Genomic DNA, 17,308 nt, shown 5'->3' with positions numbered 1-17,308 from the left:
CCGCCTGCAAACTATTGGCGTGAAAGTCAAACGTGTGCCCACATCTGCTGTCTGTGACTGACCTATCTATCACTTCTTGCTGTCAGGGCAAAGGAAAGGCTCAAGTCATCTGAGCCCCCAAAACGACTGGAGGTGGGAGGTGGTCCCTTTCCGAGACTTCTTGTACAGATAGACTGTGCTCAGGCATCTCTTAATTAAGCTGGAAAGGCTAGCAAACTGATGGATTTGAATTGAGATGATGGTGAAGTGCCTGTGACATTCCCAGAAGGCACATTAAATTAACCAAATAGACTAAGGATTCAGTAAGCTAATGAAGAGAGAAATGAGGGATAGACATGAGGAAGATGGAAGACACGAGAGTGAATGAGAGAGAAGCAGACGGAAAGAGAAGACAGGGTAAAAAAGAAACACAGAGGAATAAAAGTGAGCAGGGAGGAGGAAAAGAGAGGGACTGAAAGGAGGTGAGAGGAAAATACATGGACACAGTGAAAGTGATTAAGCGCAGGGATAAGGAAGAAAAGACCCTGCAAGATCCTGAGGCTTTCTCCAAAGCTGTGCTGGGACCATCTGTGCTGTGGCCTGGAATCCAAATTGCTCAGCCTCTGCCTCCACTAAGTTGCATCAACTGCTTAGCAAGGTTGTAACCCTGAGCAGGACTCACTGGTCCTCGCTGCCCACCCTGTGCGCCTTACCTGCTCATGGTGCTCAATGCCCATGCTGATTGTGTTCACTAGGATTGCAATCATGATCCCACGGTTGAAGTACTTGCTGTCCACAATCCCTCGAAGCTTGACCCTCACTTCTCGCCACATGTCACTGCAAAGCTTCAGCCGTCTGCCTTCTTCCACCTCCTCCTCTTCCTTCTCCTGTGTAGAGGCACCCTGGTCCTCTCTGCTGCCGCCTTCTTCCTTTTCGCTGGCTCCTCCATCCTCCTGGTCTGAGTCAGTGCTACCCAGGACAGAGAGCCTTCGGGATGCTTCTTGCTCCCCCCTATGGCATCGGGGGCAGTTGGTGGGATCAGAGGTTGCTGTCACAGCAATGGGCTGGACCAAGCCCTGAGGAGGGCAGTCAAGAGAGTTGTGCTGCTGGCAAAGCCCTGGGGAGAGAAATGATCATGTTTAATGGAGAAGCTATGAAAAAGACATCCAACCTGGGCACCCGTTTGGCTTTTGGGTATTTAGACAGGGTAACTGGGATTTTTAGCTGTAAAGATGATTAAACACTGGCATACCATCTCAAGGGCAGCAATAAAAGCCATTGCTGTCGGGGGCTTTACACTGACTGGCTGTGTCACCAAAAGGCACGGTACTGTTCAGCTGCCAGTGATTAGGCTCAATGGGGGTTCATGTCCATCAGAGGAAGAACTGTTTTGTCTGATGCAGGAATCACAGCTTGATACTCTAGCCTGTGTTAAGTGGGAATTGAGGGAAAAATGATCACAAGGGCTGATTTTGGCCTGAACAGCTACAAGTGGGGTCTGAGAATTCACATGCTGAGCTGAACTCTCTAAATTAGGGGTTACATTAGGAAAGCATCTCAAGAAGCCAGAAAAGGTAGCACAAGAACATTTCCTCCTGATAGTCCGTGAGCTCTGAATCAGAACAGAATTGCTCACTTCAGTGAGAAAACTAAGTTTGTGTTCCTCCATCCTCCATTTGGGCCTGGAAGATCAGATTGACACTGGGGGAATGAATCAATTAATTCATTAACACAGTCCACGAGGCCTGCAGAAACTTTCCTCCCAGCAAGTAAAGAAAATGAAAGACTGAGTATGCAAGGCCAGCTGAAAAATCTGCCTTTTTCCTTGTTAAAGGGAGCATTACTTACGAAAGATATCAGCAAGCGGCTAATACTAACTCTGTAAAACTATTTTTAGTCACTTTTCAGGCCAGGAATCTAATTTAAATGGTATCTCGTGCCTAATTTTACACAACAGTATGTGCTCCCGTCAAGGGAAATTGTCTTTGTTGCCCTTGCATATCAAACTGACTTCTTCAGTATTGCTCCCTTGGTTCAGAAGACACCCTATTGCAGTTCTACTCCCTTTGCCTCTCTCTTGAGGTCCCGCAGCTTCAGTTTGGGAGAAAAGCTCTGGGGGACCTGCTGCGTCACCGAGTCCAATCCTTAGTCCCACTCTGTTACATCCCCCTAATACTTCTCTTCCCAAACTGCTATCATCACCCTGCTATACCAGGCCTGGAGCCTTTTATAAGCCTCGGTCCGTGCCTTTAATGTTATCCCATTATGGTCTCTGGGTTTCAGACCTGGGTTTCCCATGTTCCCTGCTGGTCACCCCAGTTTCTTTCCCATTCTTGCTGGTCATCCCCACCTGGCTGGTCTGGCATGCTGGCCATGGCCCCATGCTCAATGGCCAATGTTAATTCTAATTCTGTGCTTTGTAAACACAGGTCCTTTGGCAAGCTGGCACATTGAGATGCTCCCGGTTACTCTCACACTTCCACTACTAGCATTTCCAGCTTTACCCACACAATCCTTACTGTAGCGCCTCTGGCTTTTCCTGCTCATGCCCAGCTTGGCATCGTTTGGCTCCATGTGGCCCTGGCGTCGGCTCTGTATGCTGTTGTACAGCCCAAGGGTGCGGCGTTTGGCTTTGCGAACAATGTGGCAGACATATTGGAAGATCTCCTCGTAACAGTCTCCCGGCTCCATGTAGCTGGCAACAGTGCTGGAGGAGAGGTACCGGACCCGCTGCTCCTGCATCAGCTGGTGCTCCCGCTGCTTGGTCTCCGAGAACTGCGTGGCGATGACCACCAGGCACAGGTTAATCATGAAGAAGGAGCCCACCTAGTAGTAAAGGAGAACACAGGACAGTCAATGTCAGCACGAGGAAGAATATGCAGGAGGGGGAATGTAAGAGAGAGGAGGGGAAAGTGACTGGAGGCAGTCAGAGGAATGGGAACCAGTCAGCATATGGAGATGGGATTTCAGAGAAAGCCAGCGCTGGCTGAGCTTGTTTTTGAGAACTCAGTGGATGTCATTTCCATGCAGAATTTAGAGCTCTGAACTGAAATTCAGGAAACACAGGCCAAACTTTTAGCTCTTTTGGAAGGCTTTGGGACCTTTAGCAAGTCACTTAGAAGTTACCTGCAACAAGTTTGATGAAAACTGGACTTTTTTTTTCCCTCTCTTTGGTGTTAAAAAGAAGGTGGGAGACAGAGGACCAGTTAGGTAGTTCGGTTGCTTTCTCCTCTGCTTGCTCTTTCACTACCAGAAAAATCATGCACCGTAATTTATGGTCTTCAGCTCTTGGAGAATATGTCAGTATTCTCAGATCATTTTATTTATTTTTACCATTTACACCTTAATTCACCATACAGGGAGATTGCACTTTGCTGAAATGAATGAGCTCTTGAAACCAACGAGGATTTTACAAAAACTAATGGCTTTGAGAAGGACACTAAATATTCTGGCAAAACTTGCTTCCTTGCTTGTTTTCTATTCTTCTGATTCTTCTGATACTACACATATTATATTAGTTCTTACTTTACTTGTCCTCCAGCCTAGGTAGGCTTTCTATGTCAAATACAAAACCAACCATAACCTACTCCCCCGATTTCTTACAAACAACAACAACAACAAAAAAATGCACGAGTTCTTCCCATTCTCCATACAGAAGCCAACAAGTCTACCAGGCTTATTTTCCACGTTTGCATGGCCCCTTTAAGCTTTCTTTGCCTCAGTTTTCCTGTCTGCAAAACGGAGCAAATATTTCTTGGTGCTGAGAGATCTGGAGGTAAAAATCTCGCTCTCAGTGTTACATACTATGAAATTACACATGAATCTCCACCAGGAAGTCTATCCATTACACTTAGGATAAAACCTGGCCTTCAAAATGATGATAATTTCATACATAAAAAGGCTGGTAGCCATGTTCAAAACCATGGTCAAAAGCTATGATGCCTTGATTGTTGTCTACTCCCTGTAGAGCTCTGTGGCAACATGGCATTGAAAAAACACAGAGTCTGATGTCTGAACAATGACCAATGTCTGCACTGCTCTGACACGGACTCTGCGGGGCAGCGCTTGGGAGGAGAGGAAGCATCAGCTCAAGATTTCTGCTTCCACTGGACCAGGGAGCATCCCTGCTAAGGGACATCCTTGCACTGTGTTTCTCCTGTACAAATCCACACAGGACCCAGTCTCGCCTCCCTGTCTCTCCTTTCCAAGCAAATAGCTCTGACAGAGCTGGATCCAGTCCTGCCCTTTTTGTCACACCTGTGTCCTCCTCTATAGAAACCTTCCAGCAAAGGGGACAGGGGCAAGCAAAGGTGGTGATAACCTGACTCCAGTCGTTGTGCATGGAAAAGGGGGAGGTTTTTTCAGCAAGTACTCCAGCTTGTTTTGTCTATCCAAACAGCCTTCCCCTCAGCGCACAGCTCTTGCTACTCCCTCACCAGCTTGCCCCTTGGTTGTCTCTTTCTCTTACACACAGGTGCCCAGCAGCTCTGTCCAGAGGCTCAAGATAGTGGCTCTCAGTTTTGCAAAGGGGAGGTGTCCCTGTTAGTATCTGAATAACCCTTTGAAAGACAAAGCCCTTGTCAACCAGATACCACGTAAGGACAGTAAACCACCTCAAAATAAATGGCTTTTATTCTCCTCCTCTCAGCACCCTTCAAAGCTGTTCTAATTCTGTTTCCCTTCATCACTGAACCCTTCTCTTGCCTCTCCTCCCACCCATATTTCAGCCTATTTTTCCTTTGGCTTCTGTATGTGGCCTTGAAAATTAAAACGATGCCTCATTCAGATTCTTTCACCTTCCCCCAAGATTTCCCGTAGTTCATGATGCCTTGCATGTTTTCACCGATGAGAGTATGACTGGGAATCCAAATTCTTCTCCAGTGCACTCTCCTGCCCTCTTTCCCCTCAGCATCACACGACACTCACACACGGGCTTGCCCATTCAGTTACCTCCCTCAGCTCGCTCAGAGTTAGCATGGTTGGGAGCTAGACATCAGCTGTGCATGCATTTCTGAAACCCTAATTGTGGCACTGTCAGGTACTTTGCAACTTCCAACAACTCCACAAACCACAAGCAATTAAGACTTGCAACACCTTCTCTCTAGGCTACAAGCAGAGGAGCTGAGGGCAACAAGATGCCCTCAGCAGGGTCACACTGTCAGCCTGGGGTTGAATCTGGAAGGGCGTTCAAGTTTCACACCACCAAGCACTGTCCTCACAGGCACCACTTGCTGTGATCTCCCACCAGATGACCAAAAAGGGCAGAAGTGAAAGGACTGGATATTGCAACTAACCCCCAATCCTTAAACCTCTTAGCTAGGAAGATCAAATGCGAAAAAAATTAGCTTGCTCAATCCTTAAGATGACAGACAAGTCCACAAACTCTAAGGCTCTGCTGAGCTTGACACTGTCTCCCAGCTAGCAGAAGGACAGGAAGGGTCCCAGATGGCTCATAATTGAGTGATCCATCTCAGCCAGCTGAGCGGGGAGACCAAACGTGTCTGACGTGGAGTCAGACAAAGCATCTGACAGAGGCAGAAGGAGACGGTTGATTCAGAGCCCCAACACAGGAGTCCCGTTCAGCCCGGAGACTGAGCTGTAGTTTGATTAAGCGGATCCTGGCCTTGTTCAGCCCAAGGTTTGATCCTTGCCTCTGCAATATCTAATGCAATCTGACTAGTGCTAGAGATGTTGACTTGCCCATTATTTTTATTGCTTATGTCTTGGTATCCAGCTTGTCTTTTGAAGCCCATGTGTGTAAGCACAGTGCACTTCAAGAAGGCCACTGAGCACTGCAATGTGGAATCTGAGAGTTCAGAAGAGCTTTCTCTAGTCCAGGAGCCACACCAGTGACCAAGTAGCTGGAGAGGTGACAAAAAGACAGCTGGACTTCAAGCAGAAATACCCAAATGAAACACTGACCCGAGAGGTGAAAGCAGACCTTCCTTCACATCACCTCCCTGATCTCTGGCAGAGGGGGAAGCTATTTACAGTTTGCTGAATATGTAAAATGCTTTTACCAGGTTGTTCTGCAAGGCCACTCTGAGGGCCAGGGTCAGCCACCACTCTTCCCCTCAAGGAAGCACATCTATACAGAAGTCCTAACCGCGCTGGGAATATGTCCAGGTGGTGGAGCCTTCTTCCTGCCAGATGAGCAGTAGCAGGTAATGCCCTTATGTAGGTGTGTGAAGGTGTCTCTGTGAGGGAAGACATAGTCATGGATGAAAGCTCTAAAGAAGAGGCTGTGGAGATCTGGCCCCAGAAGAATAAGTTCAAGCCACGGCTAGGATGTATGTGGAAAAGCAAAGAGTCAGAGCAAACCTGCTTAGAAACCCAGGCCTTTCAACCATGGAGAAAAAGGGAAAGATAAAGGCTGGAAGGACCGTGGTTCATGAGACTCAAAGAGGGATCATCATTTCTATAGGAAGACTCAGATGGAAAATGAAACCAAGTGATAGCAAGTTCACACTATGGTGCTGCTATGTGCTGCAAAAGATGTGTTACACATGCAAAGAAGGCAACAGAAAGGCTAAATACTTTGTTGGTGTAACTCCATGAAAGGCAAAGGAAATATCCCATCTAGCATACGGCTCCTTTGCTCTGAGCAGTCCCCAGAGTAAGCTGAGGTTCATGTGCTCCTGTGTTTGATGGAAATAGACCTACATGGCTTCTGCAAATGAGGAGGGAGTGTCTAGAAATGTCAATGACACTCTGCAGTAAAATCTTAGGTGGAGTGTTTAATTGAGGGTTTTCAGCACCTGCAAATTCAGAGACAAAGTTTGAATCACTGGGAATCCACATGAGGTAAACCAGCACTAGAAGGATGCTCCTGCTTAGAAACCAAAAATGTGCTGACAGAATGTATGTAGTTTGCAGCAGGGGGTGAGGGGCAGCTTTTGGAACTGACACACAGGAGATGGGCATGCCCACCCTAATAGTTAAACACTGATTCTGCACAGTAATTCCTGGCTTTGGGAGAGACTGTCTGAGGCAAGGAGTAAATTCTGTGCCAAACTGCACATTGTGCAAATCTGGGTATCCTGGCCATGCTGCTCAAAGTGAAAATGTGAGTAGGTACTAAATATCTATTGCATGGTGGGAGATCTGAACAAACTTTATTTGAAATCATTGTTTTCTGAACTCACAAAAAGCAGTGGATGTTCAGTTTACCTCTGGGAACAGAGCTGGGGGGAACTCCCCTCCATCCTGTCCGATCATACCTCTACGCTGCCTCTCCTTGGGACACTCCAGCCTCAAAGAAAAAGCAGTATTCCTTAAGGTGTATTTCACCTCTGCTGTCCTGGCTCATGCTTCAGCCCACAGGGAGTAGGTCATCTTTCTGTTTTTCCCTCCTCATCTTTCCCTTGCAATGGTAGGCCAGAAGGCAGGGAGAAATCAAGGATACCATGAAGATTCAGCTTTTTTTGTAAGTTCTCTGACCTGAATGGACCAATAGATCTTTTTTGTGCCACTCCCCATATGTACAGGCTACATAATTTCTACCAGAAACTGGATTAAGGTTTGTTTGTTCTCAGGTCACTGCATGTGAATTTCAATTTAAACTAGGTCCTGTGCCAGGTGAGTCTGCTAATGTTACTGGGAGACTGCTTCTAGAGATCCTATTTCTAGGAGGGCATGGTGATGTAGGACAAGTAGTAGGTGAAGAGCAGAGTCTTAGTCAGGTCCATTCACTAGTCCATCCAAATGCATGTAGGCCTTGGAAATACGTGCTGAGTTCCTTACTGGCTAAGCGATCTGGAACTAAATTGCACCTACTGTGTACAGATTTAATACTTCCCATAATCCATCCTATGTCTTTCCCTTCTACTCTTGACTTTGTTTCCCATGTGGGAAAAATGCAAGACCCTTCATTTAAAAAAAAATCTTCCTTGTTAGAAACAGGATATTCCCTTCAAGAAAATGCATTTACATGCAGGAGGCTTGAGAAATGGAATAGGCAATGGCACCACATTTCTAACCTCTCTTCCCAGGCACTGACAACAAACGTCCTTACAGCAAAATAACCTTCAAACTTCACTTGTATAAATCTATGGGGCTTAGAAACTGCTTATTAAGTTCTCATCACAGATACACTTCTCTCTTTCCATCCCCACCAGCCACAAGTGATCTCATACAGCCAATTTATGTTGGACTGCTGACACTTTCGGAGCAGCAGATCCTTTTCTTTCATAGTGAGGAAGTAATTCAGTGTGACAGACCCTGAATCTGACAAAATCTGAATCTGAGAAATCCAGGTGCAGCCAAAAGCCACAAAACATGGCTCAGGAACAACTCAAGAGCTTAAAATTTATAAAGAGACCAAGTGAGAGGGTAGACACAGAAATGGTTTTCTGTGCTTTTGGGCCTACTAGTTTGGGAAATTTACTCTGAGACAAGATCAGCCCTGGTCCTCATGGGGGACTTCAACCACCTCAGTATCTGCTGGGGGGACCATACAGCAGGGCATAAGCAATCCAAGGGGTTCCTGGAATGTGTTGATGATAACTTCCTTCTCCAAGTGATAGAGTAGCCAACGAGGAGAGGTGCCATGCCAGACCTTGTTCTCACCAACAAGGAGGGGCTGGTGGGAAATGTGAAACTCCAGGGAAGCGTTGGCTGCAGTGACCATGAAATGGTGGAGTTCAAGATCCTCAGGGCAGTGAGGAAGGCACACAGCAGGCTCGCTACCCTAGACTTCAGGAGAGCAGACTTTGATCTTTTCAGGGACCTGCTTGGTAGAGTACCATGGGATACATCCTTGGAGGGAAGATGGGCCCAAGAAAGCTGTTTAATATTCAAGGATCACCTCCTCCAAGCTCAGGACCCATGCATCCCAACAAAGAGGAAGTCAGGCAAAAACGCTAGGAGGCCTGTGTGGATGAACAAGTTGATCCTGGACAAACACAAAAAGGGAGCCTACAGAGGGTGGAAGCAAGGACAGGTACCCTGGGAGGAATATAGAGAAGTTGTCCAAGCAGCCAGGGATCAGGTGGGGAATGCCAAAACCCTGATCGAATTAAATCTGTCCAGGGTCATCAAGGGCAACAAGAAAAACTTCTATAGGTACATTTGTGATAAAAGGGGGACTGGGGAAAATGTGGGCCCTCTCCAGAAGGAAACGGGAGACCTGGTTACCCGGAATATGGAGAAGGCTCAGGTACACAGCGACTTTTTTGCCTCAGGCTTCACTGGCAAGTACTCCAGCCACACCGTCCAAGTTGCAGAAGGCAAAGGCAGGGACTGGGAGAATGAAGAACTGCCCACTGTAGGAGAAGATCAGATTTGAGACCAACTAAGGAACACGAAGGTGTACAAGTCCATGGAACCTGATGAGCTACATCCATGTGTCCTGTGGGAACTGGCAGATGAAGTTGGTAAGCCACTATCTGTCATACTTGAGAAGTCATGGCAGTTCAGTGAAGTTCCCACTGACTGGAAAAAGGGAAACATAATGCCCATTTTTAAAAAGGGAAAAAAGGAAGACCCGGGGAACTACAGACCAGTCAGTCTTACGTCTATACCTGGGAAGATCATGGAGTGGATCCTCCTGTAAACTATGCTAGGGCACATGGAAAATAAGGAGGTGATCGGTAAGAGCCAATAAGGCTTCACCAAGGGCAAACAGTGTCTGAGAAATCTGGTGGCCTTCTATGATGGGGTTGCAGCATTGGTGGACAAGGGAAGGGCAACTGATGTCATCTACCTAGACTTGTGCAAAGCATTCGACACTGTCCTGCATGACATCCTTGTCTCAAAATTGGAGACATGGATTTGATGGATGGACCACTTTGTGGATAAAGAATTGGCTGGGTGGCTGCACTCAAAGAGTTACAGTCAGTGGCTCCATGTCTGAGTGAAGACCAGTGACAAGTGGCATTCTGCAGGGGTTGGTATTGGGATGGATGCTGTTTAACATCTTTGCCAGTGACATGTACAGCGAGATTGAGTGCACCCTCACCAAGTTTGCCAATGACACCAAGCTGTGTGGTGCGGTTGACACGCTGGAGGGAAGGGAGGCCATCCAGAGGGACCAGGACAGCCTGGAGAGATGGCCCCGTGCAAACCTCAAAGTTTAACAAAGCCAAGTGCAAGGTCCTGCACCTGGGTTGGGGCAGTGCCAAGCACAAATACAAGCTGGGCAAGGAGTGGGTTGAGAGCAGCCCTGAGGAGAAGGGCCTGGGGGAGTTGGTGGATGAAAAACTGAATATGACCCAGCAGTGTGCTCTCACGGCCCAGAAAGCCAATTGCATCCTAGGCTGTATCAAAAGAAGTGTGGCCAGCAGGTCGAGGGAGATGATTCTCCCCCTCTACTCTGCTCTAGTGAGACACCTCCTGTAGTGCTGCGTCCAGCTCCGGTGCCCCCAGAACTAGAAAGACATGGACCTGCTCAAATGGGTCCAGAGGAGAGCCATGAAGATGATCATGGGGCTGGAGCAACCCCGCTGTGAGAACAGGCTGAAAGAGTTGGGGTTGTTCAGCCTAGAGAAGAGAAGGCTCCAGGGAGACCTTATAGCGGCCTTCCAGTGCTTAAAGGGGGCCTGCAGGGAAGGTGGGGATGGACTCTTTATCAAGGAGTGCAGTGATAGGATGAGGTGTAACAGTTTCAAACTGAAAGAGGGTAGATTTAGATTAGCTATTAGGAAAAAATACTTTACTGTGAGGGTGGTGAAGCACTGGAACAAGTTGCCCAGAAAAGCTGTGGCTGCCCCCTCCCTGGCAGTGTTCAAGGCCAGGCTGGATGGGGCTTTGAGCAACCTACTCTACAGGAAGGTGTCCTTGACCATGGCAGGGGGTTGGAACTAGATGATCTTTAAGGTGTCTTCCAATCCAAACCATTCTATGATTCTATGACGAAGATCTGCAGATGAGAACATTATCCTACACTGGGTAAGTATATCTCTAGAAATCAATACTGAACATAGTTTTTGAGTGAAAGAGAATAACCTGCCTGACAACTATGTGATCCTGCCACCACCTCTTGCTGAAAATCAACTAGCTGGGTTCCTGAGATTCCTAGAAGAAATCCAGGTAAAGTAGTTTGCTTCCCCAGTATCTGTGTTGACCTAACATCTATTTTTTGTAGGCTCTTAGCTTGCAATGTTGACAGTCATCAAGTCTTGTACTTACGATTATCAGCAAGATAAAGTAGATAAAATTGTAGAAGGAATGGGCATCCATCACGTAGTACATGATCTCCACCCACCCTTCCAGTGTGATCACCTGCAAAGACAAACAACAAAGAGAAACAGGAGGGAAGTGGGCTTCCAGAGTTCACTCCTCAGTTTATATAGGCAGATAGTGGCAGGGCTGTTGCAACCCAAGGAAGGTGAGAAACGACGATTCATTTCAATGAGGCCAAATTTTCAATCCAGGAAATCAGCATGGTACTGCTTTGTGACACTGGCATACTGTCAAAGCCTGTGAGATCATGCTAGCCCACAGCAGGAATATTTCATTAAAATAGTTAATTTCCCTGGATCACAGCAGGGGAAAACCCCCAGCAGGTTTCTGTGCCCCTTGGACTGGACACCATGTACAGCCAGCAGAAAATAAAAAAGCAAAGGCATGGATTTTAGCTTCCATCTGCAACGTGTTCTGGGAATTTAAAAAAAAAAAAAAAAAAAAAAAAAGAAAAGACTCCTTTGCTATAGTGATCTGGATTGAAGCAAAAACTGGTACAAATCAGCCTGAAGGATGCAGCTCATTTCAGCAATGGCCTGTAACAGCTCTATGTCCCTCCTCATCTTCAGGAACACCATTCATGGTGTGAGCTGTATCTCTCTTTCCAGAGTAGTTACAAGGCCCTTTTCTCTCTGCAGGTGTATCACACCCTGCAGAAACCATCACAGGAGCACAGAAACATTGAGTTGGAAAAAGAAAAAGAGCTTGAGCTTTGCTAGAAGGTTAACTCAGTCTTACCTGAAATATCACAATCCAGGCATACCCAATGTTGTCAAAGTTGATGGCACCCTTGTGCGGGTTGGCGTTGCCTGTACGGCACACGTTGTAGTACTGGTTCCAGTTCACACACATGCCACTGATGTTGAACTCTTGCCGGACTGAGTTGTAGTAATAATAATCGTCCTTATCCAAACAACATTCATGGCCCCGCTCCTTCAGTGGGGGTATCTCATGACAGCCCATAATTCCATTATCTCCTGACAGTGAGCAAATAAACGGCATCTCATCATCTTCCTCAGGTTGGTAATAAGGGGGCAGGACAATGTCACCTTGTCTGCAAGAATAAAAAAAACCACAGTCATAAAGTTCCTGTAACAGTTTCCCATCAGCAACACTGGTGAAGCTGAGAGTTCTCATCCTGACATAGGGACTGCACTAGGTAAGGAATTTCCAGGTTTATTGCCTCAAAAGGAGGTAAGACAGGGCTCCTGGAAAACAGGAAATTTCCAGGGTCAGTCCCCAGTTTTCAGAGCTTCACCTGCCATCAGACCACCCCAAGCCAAATTACACAATCTGCTTTCACGGAGATGAAGAAAAACCGGAATGCAAAGATTTGCATTTTGATCACTCTCCCTATTAGCATCAAAGCTAAATCAGATGCAGTGATATTAAAGAAGTTCATCAGGCTTTCCTGTGATGTACTCATGTATGTAACCATTGATGGACATGTTTTATAACATTTGGCAGCGAACCTTCTGTACTTCTAAAAAAAAAAAAAATTCTAATTCATGCATAATTAAGATTGCATAGCTAAGCCTTAAAATCAGGAAATGCAAAGTTAAAATTGACTTAACCTTAACTTTGACTCCTCCTTGACAGTTGGCATTATGGGTGCAATGTTTCATGACAAGTTCGTGTGCTTTTTTCCAAATAATGCAAGCACCTTCCAAATGCATGAATAATTAAAATCATCTATGCTTGCCTAGCTGGAGATGAGCTAATGATCAGGAAAGCGAAAGGCGGAGATTTAAAATTTTCCATTAAACTTTATCTGGTACACTTCTTGCAGTGCTACAGTACACAACTTTCATGTTGCATGAATGCAGACTTTTTCACTAAGTGTCACTGTAAGAGGACAGGTGTCGATGAAAAAGAAAATAAGATCTCTGATTCCAAACTAAGCGGGACTAAACCATGAAGATCTGTTGTGACACATCCACATCATTAGTGAACTGGGTGCCTGCAGAATTAATTTCTCTAGTAATGGTCAGCCAAAGATTTTCTAGTATCTGTCACTTTGCTGTGAGTACTGTGGCCTCAATTCACTTCCCAGTTACGTCAACTCTGCATGGATGTAATTACACTCATTAAAGTAGTACTACCCCTGATTTACATAAAGAACAACCATCCTAAACATTCGTTTTTCCCCAAAGAATATATAAACAAAGTAAACGGCTGCTTTAAGCAGCTCCTACTCTCCAACCCTGCTGCTGTTCTGCAGATTGTATTTTCACACTTTTTTTTTTCCAATTTGAGGTGATCTAAAGCTTCAGAATTGTTTAATCAGTCTAAATTGATCTACAGCTTTAGGGTTTTTTAAGCAGTCTAAAGTGATAGAACGCCTGGGATTAGTATACAGTTTTAAGAAGACGTTTTAAAGCCTGAGATCTGCTAAAGTCAGAAAGTCAACAGGAGGAGCTGCACCCTGGAACTGGTGCTCTGCTCCCCGGAAGAGTAAGCAGAGAATTTGCAGCAGGCAGGACCATTTCTGCCCCACTGCCTCCCGGGAGGAGCAGAGCCATGCTCTGCAGGCTCCTCCCTGACCGCCTGAATAAACCTCAGATAGCTGTAATGGACCGCTGTGTGGCTCCAAGCTCTCTTTGCCAGAGCTATGCCCATGTTTCCCCGTGGTTTTTTTTTTGTCCCATTCAAGCAGCCGTTCTTTGCTTTCAGATGCTCTCACTCTACTAACTCAGCTGTGGGACATCTCTCCCAACAGCTCTCCACCCCCTCCCCATGGCACCTCCCATGTGCAATTCTACTCCTGAAGTTTTCCAATAATTTCCCTGTGTCCTTCTGAAACTTCCAGAGGTAACACACCACTGTCCAAACAGTGACCTCAGCTCCATCTCAGAGGTGCCGAAGATGTCCCTGGAAGCATCAGGCAGCACTATGGCTTTCTGTAAGACTCCTCTGGTTGCTGCTTTTTGAAGAGGGAGCAAGTTCAGGAGAAAGACGGTATGGCTGGTGTTTCAGAGCTTCAACTCTTTCTGGGAGTAGAGGCAACATCTTGAATCCCTGGGCATGGCTGGAGGAGGCAGCTATGCTAATGTGTGCCTTGGACAAATCAAAATAAGCCCAAACATCTATGGACCATGAAGACAGACTGAAAAAGCTGCCTTTGCCCTCTCTCCCTTTCCACTGCAAGATGTGGACAATGTTCTGCATGCCGTCACCCTACAGCCATTTGGAGTAAGCAATACACAGAGAGCCAGGGGGCAGAAGAGAACAGGGAAGGGGAAAGAGAAATGACCCTGGAAGAAAGGAAGGAGACGCTGTCTCCCAGGCACTCACATTGTGAAGTTCTCCTCCATGAAACAGCGGTTGCGGAGCAGCCCAGCCCACAGCTGCACCCCGATGATGCCGAAGATGAAGAAGACAAAGAAGCAGAGAAGAAGGACGTTCCCCAGCATGGGCAAGGTGTCCAGGAGCAAGTTCACAAGGATGCGCATGCCTGCAGGGGGAGAAGAGAACCAGAAGGAGCAAGTGTGGGATGGAGGGTAAGAGAAAGAGAAAGGGAGAAAAGGAAGAGAAGGAAAGGAAAATTTAGGAGACACATACATACAAAAAAAAAAAAAAAAAAGCCACATGAAGGTAAAAGCAGAGCGTCAGAAATTAATTACTGCCCAAACCAGGCTAGATTTATGATTGTTACCCTTTTTTGTCCTAACCTCTACTGACAAGCAGTCAGCAGAGCTGCTGTGATGCCATGATCTCTTAACTCTAGGCCTCCATCTGCAGCAGCAAGAAGAAAAGGAAATGAGACTTTTGGTACCATCAACTATCTGACTGATATCCCTCCCTCCCCCTTCCCTGCAGAAGGGCAATGGAGTGACAACTGTCCCAAAGGTGCATGGCAGCTCAACAGCCCCATCCTGACAGCTTGGACTGAAAGTCAACCCAGTTCAACAACTGCATGCTGCAACCTGTAAGAACTGCTTTGATGGACCAAGGCCAACCTGACTAGTGGGATGGATCCCTCCAGCACATATAAACTGGCATAAATTGTTTTTGTCAGTGACAGTATCAGGGAAGAGCCATGGAGACCACACACTGTCCTCTTTCAGCTAGTCCTCCCTCCCCAACAGGGCTGGAGCATACAAGTGGCAGGCACAGTGTGAAATGCTGTCAGCACAGCACCTCTGGCCAGTGCAAATGTTTTCAAAAACCTTTTTTTTTTTTTTAATTACCTAATTAATTATTTCTCTGTTTTTTTTTCTCCCGTCTCTTCAGCTCACACAGCCACAAGTACGGGTAAGGATAGGCTTGTTTCTCCGTGGACCTAATGACTTTTCCAGTGCTCTCTGGGGATGGCAAAAGTCTAGAAATCCTTCTGAGCATCACCCTATCACCTTTAGCACTCCGCACACCTCATGCGGTTGTCTCTTCTTGCCACCATGGAGGTCCGTCCCCTGAGAGCCCAGGGAGTTCCTTCGCTGAAGATGTTCCATGTAGGCCAGCAAATAATTAGCTAATCAGGTATTTATAACCAGTTCATTACTTCAGATAGCAGCAGAAGGGAAAAGAGGAGGGGGAAGAGAAGATTAGGATTCTTTGACAGCCCGTTGAGGCACAAGTTAATCCCCCTTGTGTGCCCAGCGTCAAGTAATTAGCCACACGATGCTGTGCATTACGCTCTATCTCTATTCCCTGGGCTGCTCACGCTGCAGAAAGGGGAGGGAAGTGGGGGGCATGTAGGTGTGGGTTGCACATCCACAGAAGGGAGAGGGAGAAAGGTGCCTGGCATGGGACATAGGACTGGTTTAGTGAACATTTTGGGGACAGATGGAGGTGGAAGAGACAGGAGTGGTATTTGTGGGTAGGTGATATGTGGGAAGAAGATGCTTAATGATGGCTACATGGGATTGTGAAGGACAAGGAATGATGGCATTAGCTCTAAGGCCAGGCTGTGAAGCAGCAGCTAAGCCCTGCTTGCCTGACTGCCCAGCTGTATCACTAGTCAGCAGTTGAGGCAGTTTCTAGACAGCACATCAGTAACTCAGCAGTGCAGGGGCACAGCTCCAGCCACTCGCTGGGGATTGTGGACATGCCATGAGTCACTGATAGCTTTCTGATCTGTCACTGCACAAAGCCCAAAAGCATAGCCACAGTGACCTGCTGCCTGTCCCTGTGACCTGCCAGGCTCCAGAGCAACACTCTGCACAACACTTCGGCTTTAAGGCCATACACCCTTGCTGCAGTGCAGCGTGTTCCCAACATTAATGCAGCTTCACAGCACGAGCTCAGTAGTTCCCATAAACTGTCCTGGGCAGTACATTAGGGAAAGCCAAGTGACAACAGGAAGATGTGCCAGCAGCACTGCAAGAGGGGGTGATGTTTTTCAGATCAATTGATGCTAGCTCCATTTCAGAACAGAAGTAACGGGAAGAATGAGACTGCCCTTATACTGAAACACAGAACAGATAGAACAGACATACCCACCAGAATTTTACAGACAGCAGGCTTGTTGGGTCAGAATTTGCAAAAATTGATTTTGTCCACGTTCCAAGAGAAGACAAGTGACTTGCAAAACTTGCCTGCCTTTTCTTTGGAAACATCCTGCCTGCTTATACACGTTCTCCATCCTGACCCTCAGAGCAGCTACTGATGATACAGGATTGTACTATCCACAGCTCCAGGATCATAGCAATTGCCCTCATTCTAGGCCTTCTGGGGTGCCTGGGCCCATAACGCAAGAACCGACAAGTGGTCACATGTCAGGCACGTGGCTACCAGGTAGATGGCCCTAGTGCTTGGCATCTTTTCCACATCACAAAGAACTGCAGCATTGGTGGGGTTCCATTTCTAAGTCCAAATGAAACCCAATTTTTATTTTTTTAAAAATCTCCAAGTTGAACAGTCATCCTTCTCTGCCCATTGATGCTGACTGTGGATATGTGATTGGCTATTCCAAATGCAAGAATGCTGAAGCTACGCCCATCCAAACATCAATTGCAATTCTCCCTAGGGGCCAACCAGTTCTGAAACAAATCCACCACTTTGTTCAAAGCCTTTTTTGCTTCCTGCCCTAAATCACAAAGCAATCACTCTGGGAACCCATTTTTCACCAGAGGCATCAGGTTTCCAATAAAATGCACCTTCTCTGCTGAGTTCACTCTGCTAGTGGAGGTACTTCAACTGCTACTTC

At 46.7% G+C, this 17,308-nt stretch overlaps 1 protein-coding gene across 2 annotated transcripts in view; it reads right to left on the bottom strand.

Annotated features, from left to right (window-relative positions):
- CACNA1I (calcium voltage-gated channel subunit alpha1 I) overlaps nucleotides 1-17,308 on the bottom strand; it is a 158,799-nt gene that overhangs the window by 41,309 nt on the left and 100,182 nt on the right. For both annotated transcript variants that reach the window (XM_086469345.1, XM_086469351.1), the window contains exons 5-9: nucleotides 14,455-14,614; nucleotides 11,899-12,214; nucleotides 11,107-11,199; nucleotides 2,499-2,805; nucleotides 693-1,096 (exon numbers count right to left, since the gene is read on the bottom strand). In XM_086469345.1, the coding sequence (XP_086325471.1) occupies nucleotides 693-1,096; nucleotides 2,499-2,805; nucleotides 11,107-11,199; nucleotides 11,899-12,214; nucleotides 14,455-14,614 (1,280 nt within the window). The remainder of the gene's footprint in view (nucleotides 1-692; nucleotides 1,097-2,498; nucleotides 2,806-11,106; nucleotides 11,200-11,898; nucleotides 12,215-14,454; nucleotides 14,615-17,308) is intronic.

This window comes from Leptosomus discolor, chromosome 1 (assembly GCF_034619465.1).
Source record: "Leptosomus discolor isolate bLepDis1 chromosome 1, bLepDis1.hap2, whole genome shotgun sequence".
Taxonomy (NCBI): Eukaryota; Metazoa; Chordata; class Aves; order Leptosomiformes; family Leptosomidae; genus Leptosomus; species Leptosomus discolor.
The sequence above is the reverse complement of the archived record's forward strand: the minus strand, read 5'-3'. Positions and strand labels throughout refer to the sequence as shown.